At 41.8% G+C, this 14,396-nt stretch overlaps 1 protein-coding gene across 1 annotated transcript; it reads left to right on the forward strand.

The window, feature by feature from the left end:
• The first annotated feature begins 5,699 nt into the window (after positions 1-5,699).
• Positions 5,700-7,213, forward strand: LOC134475149 (protein kinase C iota type-like). Its single transcript, XM_063244525.1, has one exon. It carries the CDS (start codon positions 5,726-5,728, stop codon positions 7,211-7,213), a length of 1,488 nt encoding a protein of 495 aa, XP_063100595.1. The 5' UTR covers positions 5,700-5,725.
• Positions 7,214-14,396: the final 7,183 nt, after the last annotated feature.

Here is a 14,396-nt window from a genome sequence, read left to right on the forward strand (position 1 = left end):
TGTTTAATCATGTATAACTTTGAACAAGCTTTTATTTTTTTAATAAAGAAATGGGGTAATACAGTGCTAACTCATATGGTTTTGTGAGGGAGAAGTGAGAGAATCCAATAAAGTTTTTGGCTCAGTGCTTGTCACATAATAATTGCTAAAAGTTGGGCACTATTATAACTATTTCTAACTGTTTAGAAATTAAAATTTCAGTTTGTATTTAACTATTATAAGTAACAGTTAGAATTATCACATCTTTGTTCAAATGGTTTCTTTTTCTTGTTGTGTCAAATCCTTCCAAGAGAAAAAAAGTGTTACTAGGTCAAAAGGTGTGATTCTCCTTTTGTTTTTGTGCCCAATTGTCACATCACCCTTTAGCAAGGTGGTTCCCACTGAACAGGCTGCTGCCCACTGTTTTGGAGATGCCCAAACTCCTGGACCCTAAGGTTGCCCTGAGGCCTCTCTAGGTAACTGGAGATGAGCAGAGCAGGGGACAGCCAGGTGGGGCCTGGTGGTGGCCAGCCTGGGCCTTTCCAAAACAGGACTTTATTAAAGTCACCTCCTCCAGGAGGCCTTTCCTGGCCATCATTTCTGAAGGTCCAGCCTCACCTCTGACACTGCATTTCTTCTTGGTAGTCTCTTTTCATCTTCTCCTCAGGCCTGATCTAACAAGGTGGATTTGTCTTGCATATTGTCTGTGGTATCCACAATATGATAAACACTCAAAGACAAAGATTTTATCCAGCACTGAACAGTGCCTGTCACACACTAGCTCTCACTGAGCACATTATCTAGCTGTTGAATAAATGAAAGTGTTGTAAACATTATAAATGAGGTCAAAGTCTTAAAAGCATCCACCAGCTATGATCTCTGAGTGATTCACTCTTTTCTGGACAGCCGGGACCTGCCGCAATGTAGCCCTTGTTTCTATGAGGCCCTTTCCATTGCTAGGGACAAAATACCCCTAACTAAGTGCCATAAACCACTCACTTTATCACATTCAGAAATTATGCAGTCAAATTTAGATTAGGACATGGTAAGGGGCTTGTGAAGATTGAATGGCTGTGGTGACTCAAATGGCTGGTGACCAGAAGCATGCAGAAGCTTTTATTCAACCTCCTCCCCCAGTACCACCCTTCATACTGAGCTACATCCCTAATTTTTTCTTTTTAATTTTCAGACAGCATGTTACTAAGTTATGCAGGATAGGCTTGAACTTAAAATTGTCCTGCCAGAGCCTCCCAGAATGTTGATGTTTCAGGCATGCACTGACATGCTCAGCTTGTCTTTTTATTATTATCTGTGTTCTTAGCTATTTTATTCTTCTAGGAATAAATGCTATAAAATGTGATACTGGTCATGTCTTCCCTATTTCACATTTGGTCATCTCACATTGGTAGTTTAGAAAGACCATGACAAGAGGTTCTGTGTTTGTGTCTTTGTAGTGCTAGAGATGGAGCCCAGAGGCTCACATATGTGAGGCAAGTGCTGTACTGCTGAGCTATACTCCCAAGCCTGGTAGAAGTTTTATATCCTAGACATGAAATGACACATATCAGGGCCTGACTTGCAGTTTCACTGACTGACTGCAGTCTTAAGAAAATGAGGAAGATTAATGTTAAAAATGTGCTTAATTTAAAAGTGTGTCATGTCTGCACCTGTTATGTCAGCTGCACACAAAATGAAAATGTTCTTCTCCTACCCCAAAACCATCATTATTCCATTCAGCAAGAAAGTCACTCATATCATTGAGGAACAAGTAACATACAGACATAAGTCCAGATATTTGAACTTTTGTCTTACTACTTAATCTAGAGAAAAGTATCATCCAGCACTTGTGTTGGAACTATAGGAGTTTGTCGGGTGGGGGCATAGGTCAATTATGGATTCAAAAATATAAAAAGCATCCTGTGAATTGATTGGAAAGAGCACTGTGTTTTTACTCTTTATAACTTGTGTGTTACATGCCTTTTACAACAGCACAATTTGTAATACACATATGTGTACATGTAATACATATATATATACATAAACAAATATGTTGGTTATTAAACATTTACTAACACACTGTTGTTAAAATCTCACACTCCATGGGCCTTGTGCTTTCAACTCAGATGTGTCGTTAACATTCAAGCTCATAGTCTCGCTGCCCTTGTGTAACCTTTTGGGGCGATTCACCACTGCTCCACACAGAGCGACTCCATGTTGGGAGGTGCTATTCCTCCTGCATGGTCTACTCATTTTGGGAGCGTGAAGGGCTGCTCTGTGTCTGTTCTCCCCCATCAGTGCAGTTGTACTGAGTGAATAAGCTCTCTAAAAAGCAAAAACAATACATCCTGAATGGTTATTGCTTCCTCACATCTAAAAAATGCAGACTATCCACTTGGGGCAGATAGTACATGGTCTGATTGGGGTAGGACAGGAAGTGATTCCAAGCAGCCAAAAAGAAAGTTTGAAATGCTCTGTGTACATGCTCATTATCACCCCTTGGGTGATTACAAAACTGTCTGCCATGTCATCACCATTTGCTATCCTGCCCCACTTTTATGAATTCCAGAAAATAAAAACAAATCAGAAAGTAACTGACCGCCTCAGCAAACTGTCCTTGTTTACATGTCATTACAGAGTAGCTATGGAGCAAGAAACTACCAAGGTATAATCTTCTGCAAGATCCTGGTCATCACCATGGTTATGATGAGCTGGAGTGATCCTAGTTAGGTCATTCTAGTTATATATTATTTTGGGGGAAATATAATATGTGATAATACTGAATACTACACATTGTATTAAATTCATTAGCTAAAATTCAACAATTCATCACGTGTGTTCTTTAAAACTAGAACCTATGGAGCCACTATCATCACACCCAGATGTTATACACTGAAACAAATATTTTTCTCTCTAAAGGAAAATTAATGTGGAATTTTCTAGAAAGACTCAGTACTACCTAATGAAATAGAAATGATGATATGAAAGAAAAACATCCTAAAATTTCATAGCTCTCTGGGCTCAAATCCCCAGTACTTGATTTCAGAAAAAAAGGCCTTTTTTACATGGAAAAGACCTCCCAGCACTGTGAAAGCTATCAGTGTACACACATGGCTTTAAAAGTGAAGATATCACCAATGATTGAAAGTGCCAGGAGTTTGCCCAGATTTGATATATATATATATATATATATATATATATATATATATAGCATGCTGAATGAGACAGATGGTGTATGACTATAATCCCAGCACTCTGGGCATCTGAGTTAAGGAGATCACAAGATAGACCAATTTTGTGACTTAGGAAGACTCTTAGTGTGTATCTAAAAAGAATATCTGAGGATATATCTGTAGTTCACTGTGCAGATGCAAAGTAAAAATAAGAAAAATGCAAATGTACAAAACTAATAGATGATAAATCGATTCACAGATACTTAGATAAAATAATAAAATAACTAGCCACTGATTTACTTAGCATGATGAAAAAGTTGAGCCATAGGCTTTCTTATCAGTTATTGGACCTCAAGTTATTGGACATAACTTCCTGGCAACATGACCAAGCAGAACTTGGAACCCTTGTAGAAGACATCACAATCCAGTACTGCCCACCTCCCCAGCTCATTTGCCTGGAGACACTCAGCGGAGAGGATGCTGAATTGTTTCTCCACATCCAGAGGCCACAACCCCAGGACCCCAGGCAGACAAAGTCTATGTCAAAAATTGAGAAAACGCCTCACACCATCCAGATGCCGCAGGCCAAGGTGTGAAAGGCACGCAACTTTCACAGTCAGCCCAGAGACGGTCTCCCCAAGACCAATCAACTGTGAACAGCCAACATCAAGGTACCCACCCCAAAACTCTGTTGACTCAGGTACAAATGACACTGAAACCCAAAGGATTCATGGGCAAGTTTCAACAGGCCCCGAGATACTCAGCAGCTCTGGCCAGGTCTCAGCAGAGCTGGCAGCAGTAAAGTCAGACAGACCAAGGTGTGAAAGGCACCCAACTTTCACAGTCAGCCCAGAGACGGTCTCCCCAAGACCAATCAACTGTGAACAGCCAACATCAAGGTACCCACCCCAAAACTCTGTTGACTCAGGTACAAATGACACTGAAACCCAAAGGATTCATGGGCAAGTTTCAACAGGCCCGAGATACTCAGCAGCTCTGGACAGGTCTCAGCAGAGCTGGCAGCAGTAAAGTCAGACAGACCAAGATGTGAAAGGCACCCAACTTTCACAGTCAGCCCAGAGACGGTCTCCCCAAGACCAATCAACTGTGAACAGCCAACATCAAGGTACCCACCCCAAAACTCTGTTGACTCAAGTACAAATGACACTGAAACCCAAAAGATTCATGGGCAAGTTTCAACAGGCCCCGGGACACTCAGCAGCTCTGGCCAGGTCTCAGCAGAGCTGGCAGCAGTAAAGTCAGACAGACCAAGGTGTGAAAGGCACCCAACTTTCACAGTCAGCCCAGAGACGGTCTCCCCAAGACCAACTGACTGTGAACAACCAACATCAAGGTACCCACACCAAAACTCTGTTGACTCAGGTACAAATGACACTGTAACCCAAAAGATTCATGGGCAAGTTTCAACAGGCCCCGAGATACTCAGCAGCTCTGGGCAGGTCTCAGCAGAGCTGGCAGCAGTAAAGTCAGACAGACCAAGATGTGAAAGGCACCCAACTTTCACAGTCAGCCCAGAGACGGTCTCCCCAAGACCAACTGACTGTGAACAACCAACATCAAGGTACCCACACCAAAACTCTGTTGACTCAGAGACAAATGAAACTGAAACTCAAAAGATCCATGGGCAAGTTTCAACAGGCCCCGAGATACTCAGCAGCTCTGGACAGGTCTCAGCAGAGCTGGCAGCAGTAAAGTCAGACAGACCAAGATGTGAAAGGCACCCAACTTTCACAGTCAGCCCAGAGACGGTCTCCCCAAGACCAATCAACTGTGAACAGCCAACATCAAGGTACCCACCCCAAACTCTGTTGACTCAGGTACAAATGACACTGTAACCCAAAAGATTCATGGAGAAGTTTCAACAGGCCCCGGGACACTCAGCAGCTCTGGGCAGGTCTCAGCAGAGCTGGCAGCAGTAAAGTCAGACAGACCAAGGTGTCCAGAAGTAGAGACTGATGTCACAGTGTCCAGCAACCACCAAACACTAAGAAACCTACAATACGACCAGCTGGGCCGAGCCATTATGGAGAATTACTTGGCAGGGAGAGATGCCCAACCCCACACTGAACAGACAATAAAGGCAGTAAGGCCTCCCTCACCCATTAAGCCCTGTATGCCAGTTTTCCTGCATGACCAACCCTTCTCTGACCCATTCTTCCCAAGTACCTCCATGGCCTACACCACCTCCCAACAGGCCCAAATTGTAGGTGGGGATAAGAAGACGACAAGCCTTGAGATTTTGTTTTCTTCTGAGGGCAATGAACTTCTAGACACCTGCTCATTTGGTAATAAACACCTCACAACAAGATGTGTAGATGAAAAGAGAGATCCATGCAATACGTTACCTCTGTTGCAATTAGAAGATCGATACATGCTTTCTGAGCTTAATACAGATTCTGAGCTGCTAATTCATACATCATCTTGTGCACCAAAGTATACTGAGGTGTCTTGTGTATCTGAATGTACTGAAGTGCCTTGCTTACCACAAGATGGAAAGGTGATTTGCATACCAGAAGATCCTAAAGTGCCTTGGGTGCCAAAAACAACTGCCTTGTATGTGTTTAGATCAGAGTTCTTGGGACTGTCTGCAAAAGGATACGGAGGCTCTCCCACCATCATTTCCAGAGGCTCCTCAGGTGTTTTGGGTACAAGAACAGCCTAAGACACCTTCTCCAGAAGATAAATCCATCTGCTGTAGAGCTTCAGGACACTTGAGAAAGGTTCACTGCACTAACGGCCACACATTTCGATCTAAAAGGTTCAGTAAGCGTGCTAATTGTGCTGTCTGCTCAGACCCCACAGGGGGATTTGGACGCAAGGCATACAAATGTATGCACTGTAAAATTTTAGTTCATAAGAAGTGCCATACACTCGTCAGAGTTCCATGCAAGCACCATACTTTGCATGATGAATGCACAATGCCAATAAACCAGGTTTCCATGGCTTTAGATCCCAAACAGGAAGTAGTCTCACCAAATCCTAAAAGTCATGTGGGTATGCAAGAAATAGATGATGAGAATGAGACAAATACTGGTGAGGAAAATGGCAGGCCTTTGTGCTCTTCTGCTCTTAAAGACTTTGACTTTCTCCGTGTCCTCGGGAGAGGAAGCTACGGTAAAGTTTTACTAGCTCGGCATAAAACAACAGATCACCTCTATGCCATAAAAGTGGTGAGAAAGGACAATGAAAACCTTATTCGTCTCCAGGTAGAGAAGCAAATATTGGAGAAGAGCTTGAACCACCCTTACCTGGTTGGCCTGCATTCCTGCATCGAGACACCAACCAGATTTTTCTTTATCCTGGATTACATCAGTGGAGGAGACCTAACATACAATCTGCAACAGGTCGGAATCTTTCCCGAAGCACATGTGAAATTCTACTCCGGGGAGACCTCCTTAGCTATCAAGTTTCTTCATGAACATGAGATATTACACAGGGATCTGAAGTTGGAGAACTTGTCACTAGATGCGGACGGACACATTAAAATTACCGATTACAACCTATGTAAGGCAGGACTGAAGGCAGGCGAGAAGACCAACACTTTCTGTGGCACACTCAGTTATCTGGCTCCAGAAATCATCAGAGGCAAAAGCTATGGTTTCAGTGTGGACTGGTGGAATCTTGGAACAGTCATGTTCGAAATGATGGTGGGAGAGCCTCCGTATCCTTTTGCAGACAGTCCCAAGAACTCTGATCTAAACACATACAAGGTATTGCAATCTATGTTAGAAAGAGAAGTCCACATTCCACATCACCTGTCTGTCGAAGCCAGAAGCATCCTCAAGGGTCTTCTGAAGAAGGAGCCAGAGGTAAGATTGGGCTGTCACCCTCAGAGAGGATTCATCGATATTAAAGAGCATCCATTCTTTAACAATCTGGACTGGAACATGATGGGAAAAAAGCAAGTGCCTCCTCCCTTTAAGCCAAGTGTTGGTACAGAATTCGGGATAGAAAACTTTGACCCTGAATTTACCAACGAACCTGTCCAGCTCACACCTGATGACAGTTACTTTGTGAACAGCATAGATGAATTTGGGCTTTGAGTACATCAATCCCCTTTTCACATAAGAAGAATGAGTCTGATTGTCACCTTCCAGTTAAGCATCTGTTTGTATATCTAATGCATGACAAAACTTGTTACCAGCTTGCATTCAACTGACACTTTTATAATTGCCTGGAAGATCATTTTAATTTCCTTTTTCTATATGAAGATGCCCTGCTTGATTTTGGTTTTTGGTTGACAAAGTTACTTTTTATGATAAGACTTAACGATGAGGCAATTTCTTTTTACCAAGTTTGTAAACACATTCCATTTGTTGCTTGGAGACATATTCCTGATTTTTTTATTTACTATACTGGAAAATAATATCTCATTATGCTTGTTTTGCTCCCAAACTATATGACCTATATATTTAGGCCCCTGATTTTGTAATATTCAGGGAAATCCAAAAACAATAGTAACAACTTTGAACAACTCTGCAGAAACCACATACATTGTAGCTCTGTCTCCTAGGTCAAACTTTAACCATCTTAAAGTATTACACCATAAATATACTTTCTAATATTTAGTGGACATCAAAACAATAATGCAAAGAAAGTATTTCTCCAAATAAGGCTAAAATCCCAAAGGAGTTCTAATGTGGACTCAGTAGGAAACATTTTAAACAAATGCCTTGTGTGAGTATTTTACATTCTGAATGCCCAGTGGCAAAGAGCAGCTCTTAAAAGCAGGATCAGAAACATATGTCTGACATGTCAGAGTTCTCTGCAAGTTCATGTTGTGTACACTGATTTTTGTTTTTAAGCAAGATCCGAGTACTACCAGAAACACAGATTCCTTGCAAATGAACATGTCAATCCTTAGAAACATTTTCTTTTGATGTTTTCCTTACTTTCAAATTTAGCTATTTGATGGAATGATAAAATATGACTCCAAGCTTGGGAAAAGTTACATTTCTAATGAAATGGGGCATCCAAATAAAGAGAGAAAGATAACTTAGTAAATGCCTACACATTTTAATGTTGTACCCTAAGAAAATAGCTTTGTTATATGTGTATTATAGCAAACCTGTATAGGGGCTTACTAAATGTGTTTGTTTTATCCTTTTTCCCTAACTGATATGTTAAGGGACCTAATTGATCTGTTGAGCAACACTCTCCTCTGTAAAGAATTGCAAGAATCTCACCTAATTGATATGTTAACCATTGTTGCTCTCTACAAACTACAGAAGCTGTGCTAAAACAAGCTAACAAGGGTTGTTAATCACTGCTAGGAGCCTCTATTCTCCGCTAAAGAGCTAAAAAAACTAAAATGGCAATTAATTTACATTTGTTTAAAGTAACCTGCTTGTGTGCAGAGAGATTTGCGTGTGAGTTTAACCCTTTACCCTGACCTTGACACATTACCGCCGTTTTCTGTTCTGTATGGCGCCTTATTGCCTCCCTCTCCCCTCACCTATCTATCTAGGCCATAAAGAATTTGGGTTTCTGGTGACCTCCCCCCGACCCGGTGATGATCTGTTGTAAAATGAGCCTGCCCCAATTTTAAGAACTGCTTAGCTTAAACAAATTACCGGGTAATACTATGGCCCAAACCCCAATCGGTGCTTTCCTTTTGTTCTGTATGTATCAAATGAGTTAGATATCAGGTCTTTGTAAAACTTAAGTTCCAGCCTCTCATAACTTGTGACCCCTTCGCACTCACTAGTGAAGACAAGCTGTCCTGAGATAATTAACTCTCCACTTTCTTCTCCAAATATTGCTGCAGACGTGCCACTCTGAGATAATGTCAGTCTGCAGGATGGGAGTAATTTAAAAAACACCAGGAACTCCCTAGACTGTCAGAGCTAAATAGACAGCAATACAGTTTCCAGACTCGGGTCAACAAGTTTGATGACTCTACAGGTTTCTTTGTTTCTCTCCCCCCGCCCTTTCCTCCAGCCCCTTTTTAAAGTCCTCCCTTCAGCTTCTAGGGGACGGTCTCCAAATTGGCTCCCGGAGACTGGTCGCCAGGCCTGGAAATAAAGCCTTTGCCACTAAATTTTCGGTCTCTTGCCTCCTTGGATTTTATACCGGGGCTCAAGTTATAACATTTGGGGGCTCGCCCTGGATGGAAGCAAGACCCCAGACTCATTTCTGAACATTTGAAAGTAAGTGCTCTGGAGGATTTGTTTGGGCCGCGGTCAACTTGTAATTTTGAGGGGACGCCCTCAATTTGGGAGCGGGAACCACCCAAGGACAGAGTCAGTTGGTTTGTAGGACAAATTCTGTCCATTTGTGACTCTGCCCCGGGTGGGGAACAGCTCCGTTTGGAAGGGGACGCCCTTAATTTGGGAAGTGAAACCTCCTGAGGACAGAGTCAATTGGTTTTTGCCATTTGTGACTCTGCCCCGGGTGAGGAACCACTCTGTTGGTTAATTTGTTAATTCCTCCAGATCCCAAAATTTGACTAATTTTTGGGCAAAGGCCATTTTTGCTGCAGCTTGTCTCGTCTTGTATGTCTGTTTGTTTGTCCATTTGTTCTAATTGTTCTCCTTTTGGTTACCCTAAATCTAACAGAACATTCTCTCCTAGGAACCCCTTCTATGAGCCCAGAATGGACAAAGGGATTTAGATATTGATGTGCAGTGTTTTTGTTCTTTAAAATTGTTTGCCTGTTTGGATTTGTTACTAACTTAGGGGCTTGTTGCCCATTTCTGTTGCAGGATCCATATGGCTTATTAGATTCAAGCTTCATAATAAGAAAAATTATTTCCTTTAGCTCACCAAACTGTGCAAAAAGCACCCTTTGTTTGTGTCTTTAATGTTGTGGCGCCTTGTTTAATATGTAAGTCTTCAACTGATTGCTTGCAACCTTGGCATGCCTTTTAAAAGGAATATTTTTCTTTCTGGTTAAAAAGTAAATATATGTGCACATATATGTGTATATTTATGGTTTTTAAAAATCATATCAACTTTACCAAGTAAAAACCAGGTCATACTGTAATTGAGCCAGTTAAAAGGTTATAGCTTTAAAAAACCCAGCATTTTAATGTGGTAAAAAGACATAAAATTAATTAAATATGTTTTAGACTACTAAAAGGTAACTTCAAGGGTTTTGTTGAGAGTTTTAATGTTGTCTGAGAAGCGAAAAAAAAAAAAAGAGATAATTGACTGGTGATAGTAAAAAGGAGGGACAAAGAAAGTGGTTTGTCTTCAAGTAAAATGTCTGCTGTGCCAAAATGTAAAAAAAAGATAAAACTTAGAGGTATATTATAAGTTATAAAAAGCTCGAGATGATATAAATTTTGTCTTGGTTTATAGTACTGAAGACAACAGGTTTGACAAGAAGTAAATGTGTTCAAAGTTTGACAGTATTGGATCAGTTTTGATAGATTTATTTATAAGATTCTAAACCTTTGCTGCAAAGTGTTTCCATTAATATGAGATTATAGATGATAATAGAGATAAGATATAAGTTTTCACATGTGCTGTGGACCTCTGGGAGATTATATGGCACAATTTTGTTACCTATGAAAAAGCTTCTTTTTATTAAGTATGTAATTTTAATAAAATGATGGCCTGCCAGGTGGCACCCTGGGACAAAAGGTGGTGTGCCATCCAGATAAAGCCTGCTCTCTGATATGGAATGCCAAAACCATGTTGTCCTTTTGTCCCAAGCCGATTGGACATCCAGAGGTAAGGAGGTTTCCCTAGTATCGCCAGTTGGTCTCTTTGCAACTCAGTCGGCCCCACATGTTAGAAAAAAGATTACAAAGGTTTGAGAGTTTAAAAAAAAAATGCCCCTCAGCCAGTTGATAGAGATAGCACAAAAGGTCTTTTAAAACTAAAAAAATTACCATCTACTGGGAAATTTGTCCAGCGTACCTGAGTCCTCACAACTGACTTAGAGTTAAAACTGTTGGGCAAATGGAATCAGGAGATTCCAGAAGTCTGGGCAGAAGACAATCCTCCAGGGCTAGCAGTCAGCCAAGTCCCCCTTCTGATGGAGCTCTTACCCCAAGCATGCCCCTTCTGCTTGTGACAATACCCGATAAGCCTGCAGGCCCGGAAAGGGATTTAAAGTCCACATGCAGAGGCTAAGAGACAATGATATTCTCATTCCTTGTGTCTCTCCCTGGAACATGCCCTTGCTTCTAGTCACTGAAGCCAGGGACAAACAACTATCGCTCTGTACAGGATCTCGGAGAGGTTAATGCATGAGTTCTGAGTCTATACCCAACAGTGCCAAATCCTGAGAACACCTGGTACTCTGTTCTGGACCTGAAAGTTGCTTTCTTCACTTTGCCTCTTACTCTGGTGAGTCAATTATTTTGCCTTTAAATGGACTGACCCAGATACAGGGGTAAAAGAACAGCTGACCCGGACACATTTACCTCAGGGTTACAAGAACTCTCCCACTCTTTTTGATGAGACATTAACAAGAGACCTTTTAAAATTTAAGAAAAAAACACCCTGAGATAGTGCTCCTCCAGCACATAGATGACTTGTTAATAGCCTCGACCCCCACAGAAGCTTGTAAGCTTGTCAAGAGACAACTGAGAAACTGTTAAGGACTTTGGGGCAATTAGGCTATAAAGTCTCGACTAAAAGGGCACAATTGTGCTGTCAGGCTGTGACTCATCTGGACTACAAATTGCAAAAAAAAAAAAATAAAAAAAAGGAGGATTTTGTCTAAAAAAAGTGTCCAGGCTATATTGCAGATCCCATTCCCAGAAACTAAGAAACAGGTGCGCGAATTTCTGGGAGCTGTCGGATACTCCAGGCTGTGGATTCTAAATTTTACTGAAACAGCTCACCCCCTGTAGGGCTCCCTTAAGGGAAAAACTCACTAAACTGGACTGATAAATGTAAACTGGACCTTGCGGCAGCTCAAGTGGGCCTTGACAGAGGCCCCAGCCCTGGGACTCCCTGATGTTGCCAAGCCATTCCCTTGTTCGTAGATAAACTCAGGGGCATTGCCAAAGGAGTCCTAACCCAGGACATTGGCTCTTAAAAGAGGCCTATAGCCCTATCTTTCCAAAAGGCTCAATCCAGTAACAAGAGGGTGGCCTCCATGCCTAAAATTCTGGCCGCTGTGGCAATGCTACTTAAAAGAGGCCCAAAAAAAAAAAAAAAAAAAAAAAAAAAAACCCTCACTTTTGGACAGAAGATTTCTGTAGTGACCTCCCACAGTTTAGAGACTCTTATCAAAACCCCTCCCGAAAATGTGAGTGCTAGAATCTCACACTATTAGGCCCTGCTCCTAGACCCAGAATTGGTAGTTCTCAAGACTTCTTCAACTTTAAACCCCGCCACCCTTATGCCTGACAATGACCTGAGGAATTTCACAGATGGAAGCAGCTTCATCCAGAACGGCAGAGGCAGATGAGTGGCCGGGGCAGCAGTGACCACCAAAAGGAGGTACTCTGGGTTAAGCGGTTAGAGCCTGGCATCTCTGCCAAAAGGTGGAGCTCATTGCTTTGACTGAGGTACTAAAACTAGCCATGGGAAAGAGGGTAAACATCTATACTGATAGTAGATATGCTTTTGCTACTATACATGTACATGGAGCCATCTATTAGGAGTGAGGTCTCTTAACCTCCGCCAGAGCTAAGATTTAAAAAAAAAAAAAAAAAAAAAAAAAAAGGGCTCCAAAGATCCTAGATTTGCTGGCAGCAGTCTGGCTGTCAGCAGATTGCTGCTATTCACCTGAGAAAACAATTTGGCAGATCAGGCCACTCAAAGAGTAGCAGTCACATCAGAGGGGCCAGCCGAGAAAGTAACTGCTCTGGATGTGAGTCCCCCTGAACTTGTCAGAACCAGTCTACACAAAGAAAGACTACACTGGTTGTTGTGAGCCATCTAACAAATTCCAGTCCCTGTGACTAAAAGACAAGTGCAAAATTTCTAGGAGCCACAGGACTGATCCAGAGTTTGGGACCCTGACAGAGGTCTGTTGTCTACCTTTCCAAGACACTTGATTCTGTAACAACCAGATGACCACCCTGTCTGTGGTGATTTCCTCAGTGGCCCCCTCATAAAGGAGGCTTAAAAATTGACTTTTGGACACAAACTCTTGTTTCTTCCTGTTCCCTGGAGACTCTCATCAAGGCCCCATCAGACTGACGGATTTCTAATTCCTGAGCCATACATTATCAGGCACTATTTCTAGAAACAGCGGCTTCAAACTCTGGCTACTTTGCTGCCTGAGGATGACCCCTCGTTGCCTCACTACAATTGTACTGAGGTCATTGATCACCTCACGGGACTTCGACCTTATCTAGTGGATAAGCCATTATCTAGAGTTCCATCCTACTTCTCTGATGGAAGCAGCTACGTCTATCAAGGTAAGCGGGTCTTGGGAGCTGCCGTTACACAAAATCTCAGGTTCTATGGGAACAAATCTTAGAGCCAGAGACATCAACATAGTGGGCTAAACCCATTGCCCACACTGAGGCCTCAAGTTGTCTTTATCAAAAATGGGGTTTATTGTCTTCTGGAGTCAAAAGATTAAAATTGCTCCCCGAATTTGGACTTGTTGGCTGCCATCTAGATGCCAAAGAGAGTGGCTACTATCTGCTGTATAAGCCATTGGGCAGAAGATGATCTTGTTATAGAAAAAAATAATTTGACAAATGCCACCTTCCAAAAGATAGCCAGAGAGCCCCAAAATCAGTGGGGATTGAGATAAGCTTGACATTACTGCTGATCCCACCTATTTTCTTTGTCAGAGCCCATTTACACTTAAAAAGACCAGCATCTGGCAGCTCAACTTCCGAGAGATTCCCGGGGGCTAATATCAAGCTAGCCCAGTCTGTGAGCTTCAGATGCCCTCAGTGCCAATTGGTAAATCTAAAAGTACTGCAACAAATAGAAACCACTGGTTATCATGGGACTATGCCTAAAAAATACTAAAAAATAGATTTTACAAAAATAAAAAGCCTAAAACTTCAAAGATATAAATGTTATAATGGTTGATACTTTCATTAGATGAGTAAAAGCGTTTTCTACTTAGTCTGAGTCAGCTCTGATAGCAGTTTCCCTGATTTGGTCTCCCTTTTTATCCATGGGGTCCGACAATGGCCTGGCTTTTATAGCCTAATAACTCAAATTAACCTAAGCTTTGCAGATCAATTAGAAAACTCGATTGGGCTTACCAGCCTCAGAGTTCAGGAGAGATAAAAAGATAAGTTATATTTTAAAGACTATAATTACTAATGGCCTTAAAAACTGGCGAAAACTGGG

This window comes from Cavia porcellus, unplaced genomic scaffold, assembly GCF_034190915.1.
Source record: "Cavia porcellus strain 051 isolate PalLab524CR breed Dunkin Hartley unplaced genomic scaffold, mCavPor4.1 scaffold_155, whole genome shotgun sequence".
NCBI classification, from domain to species: Eukaryota; Metazoa; Chordata; class Mammalia; order Rodentia; family Caviidae; genus Cavia; species Cavia porcellus.

Coding starts and splice junctions, on each gene's coding strand:
- LOC134475149 (XM_063244525.1), top strand. CDS start 5,726: ATGTGTTTAGATCAGAGTTCTTGGGACTGTCTGCAAAAGGATACGGAG.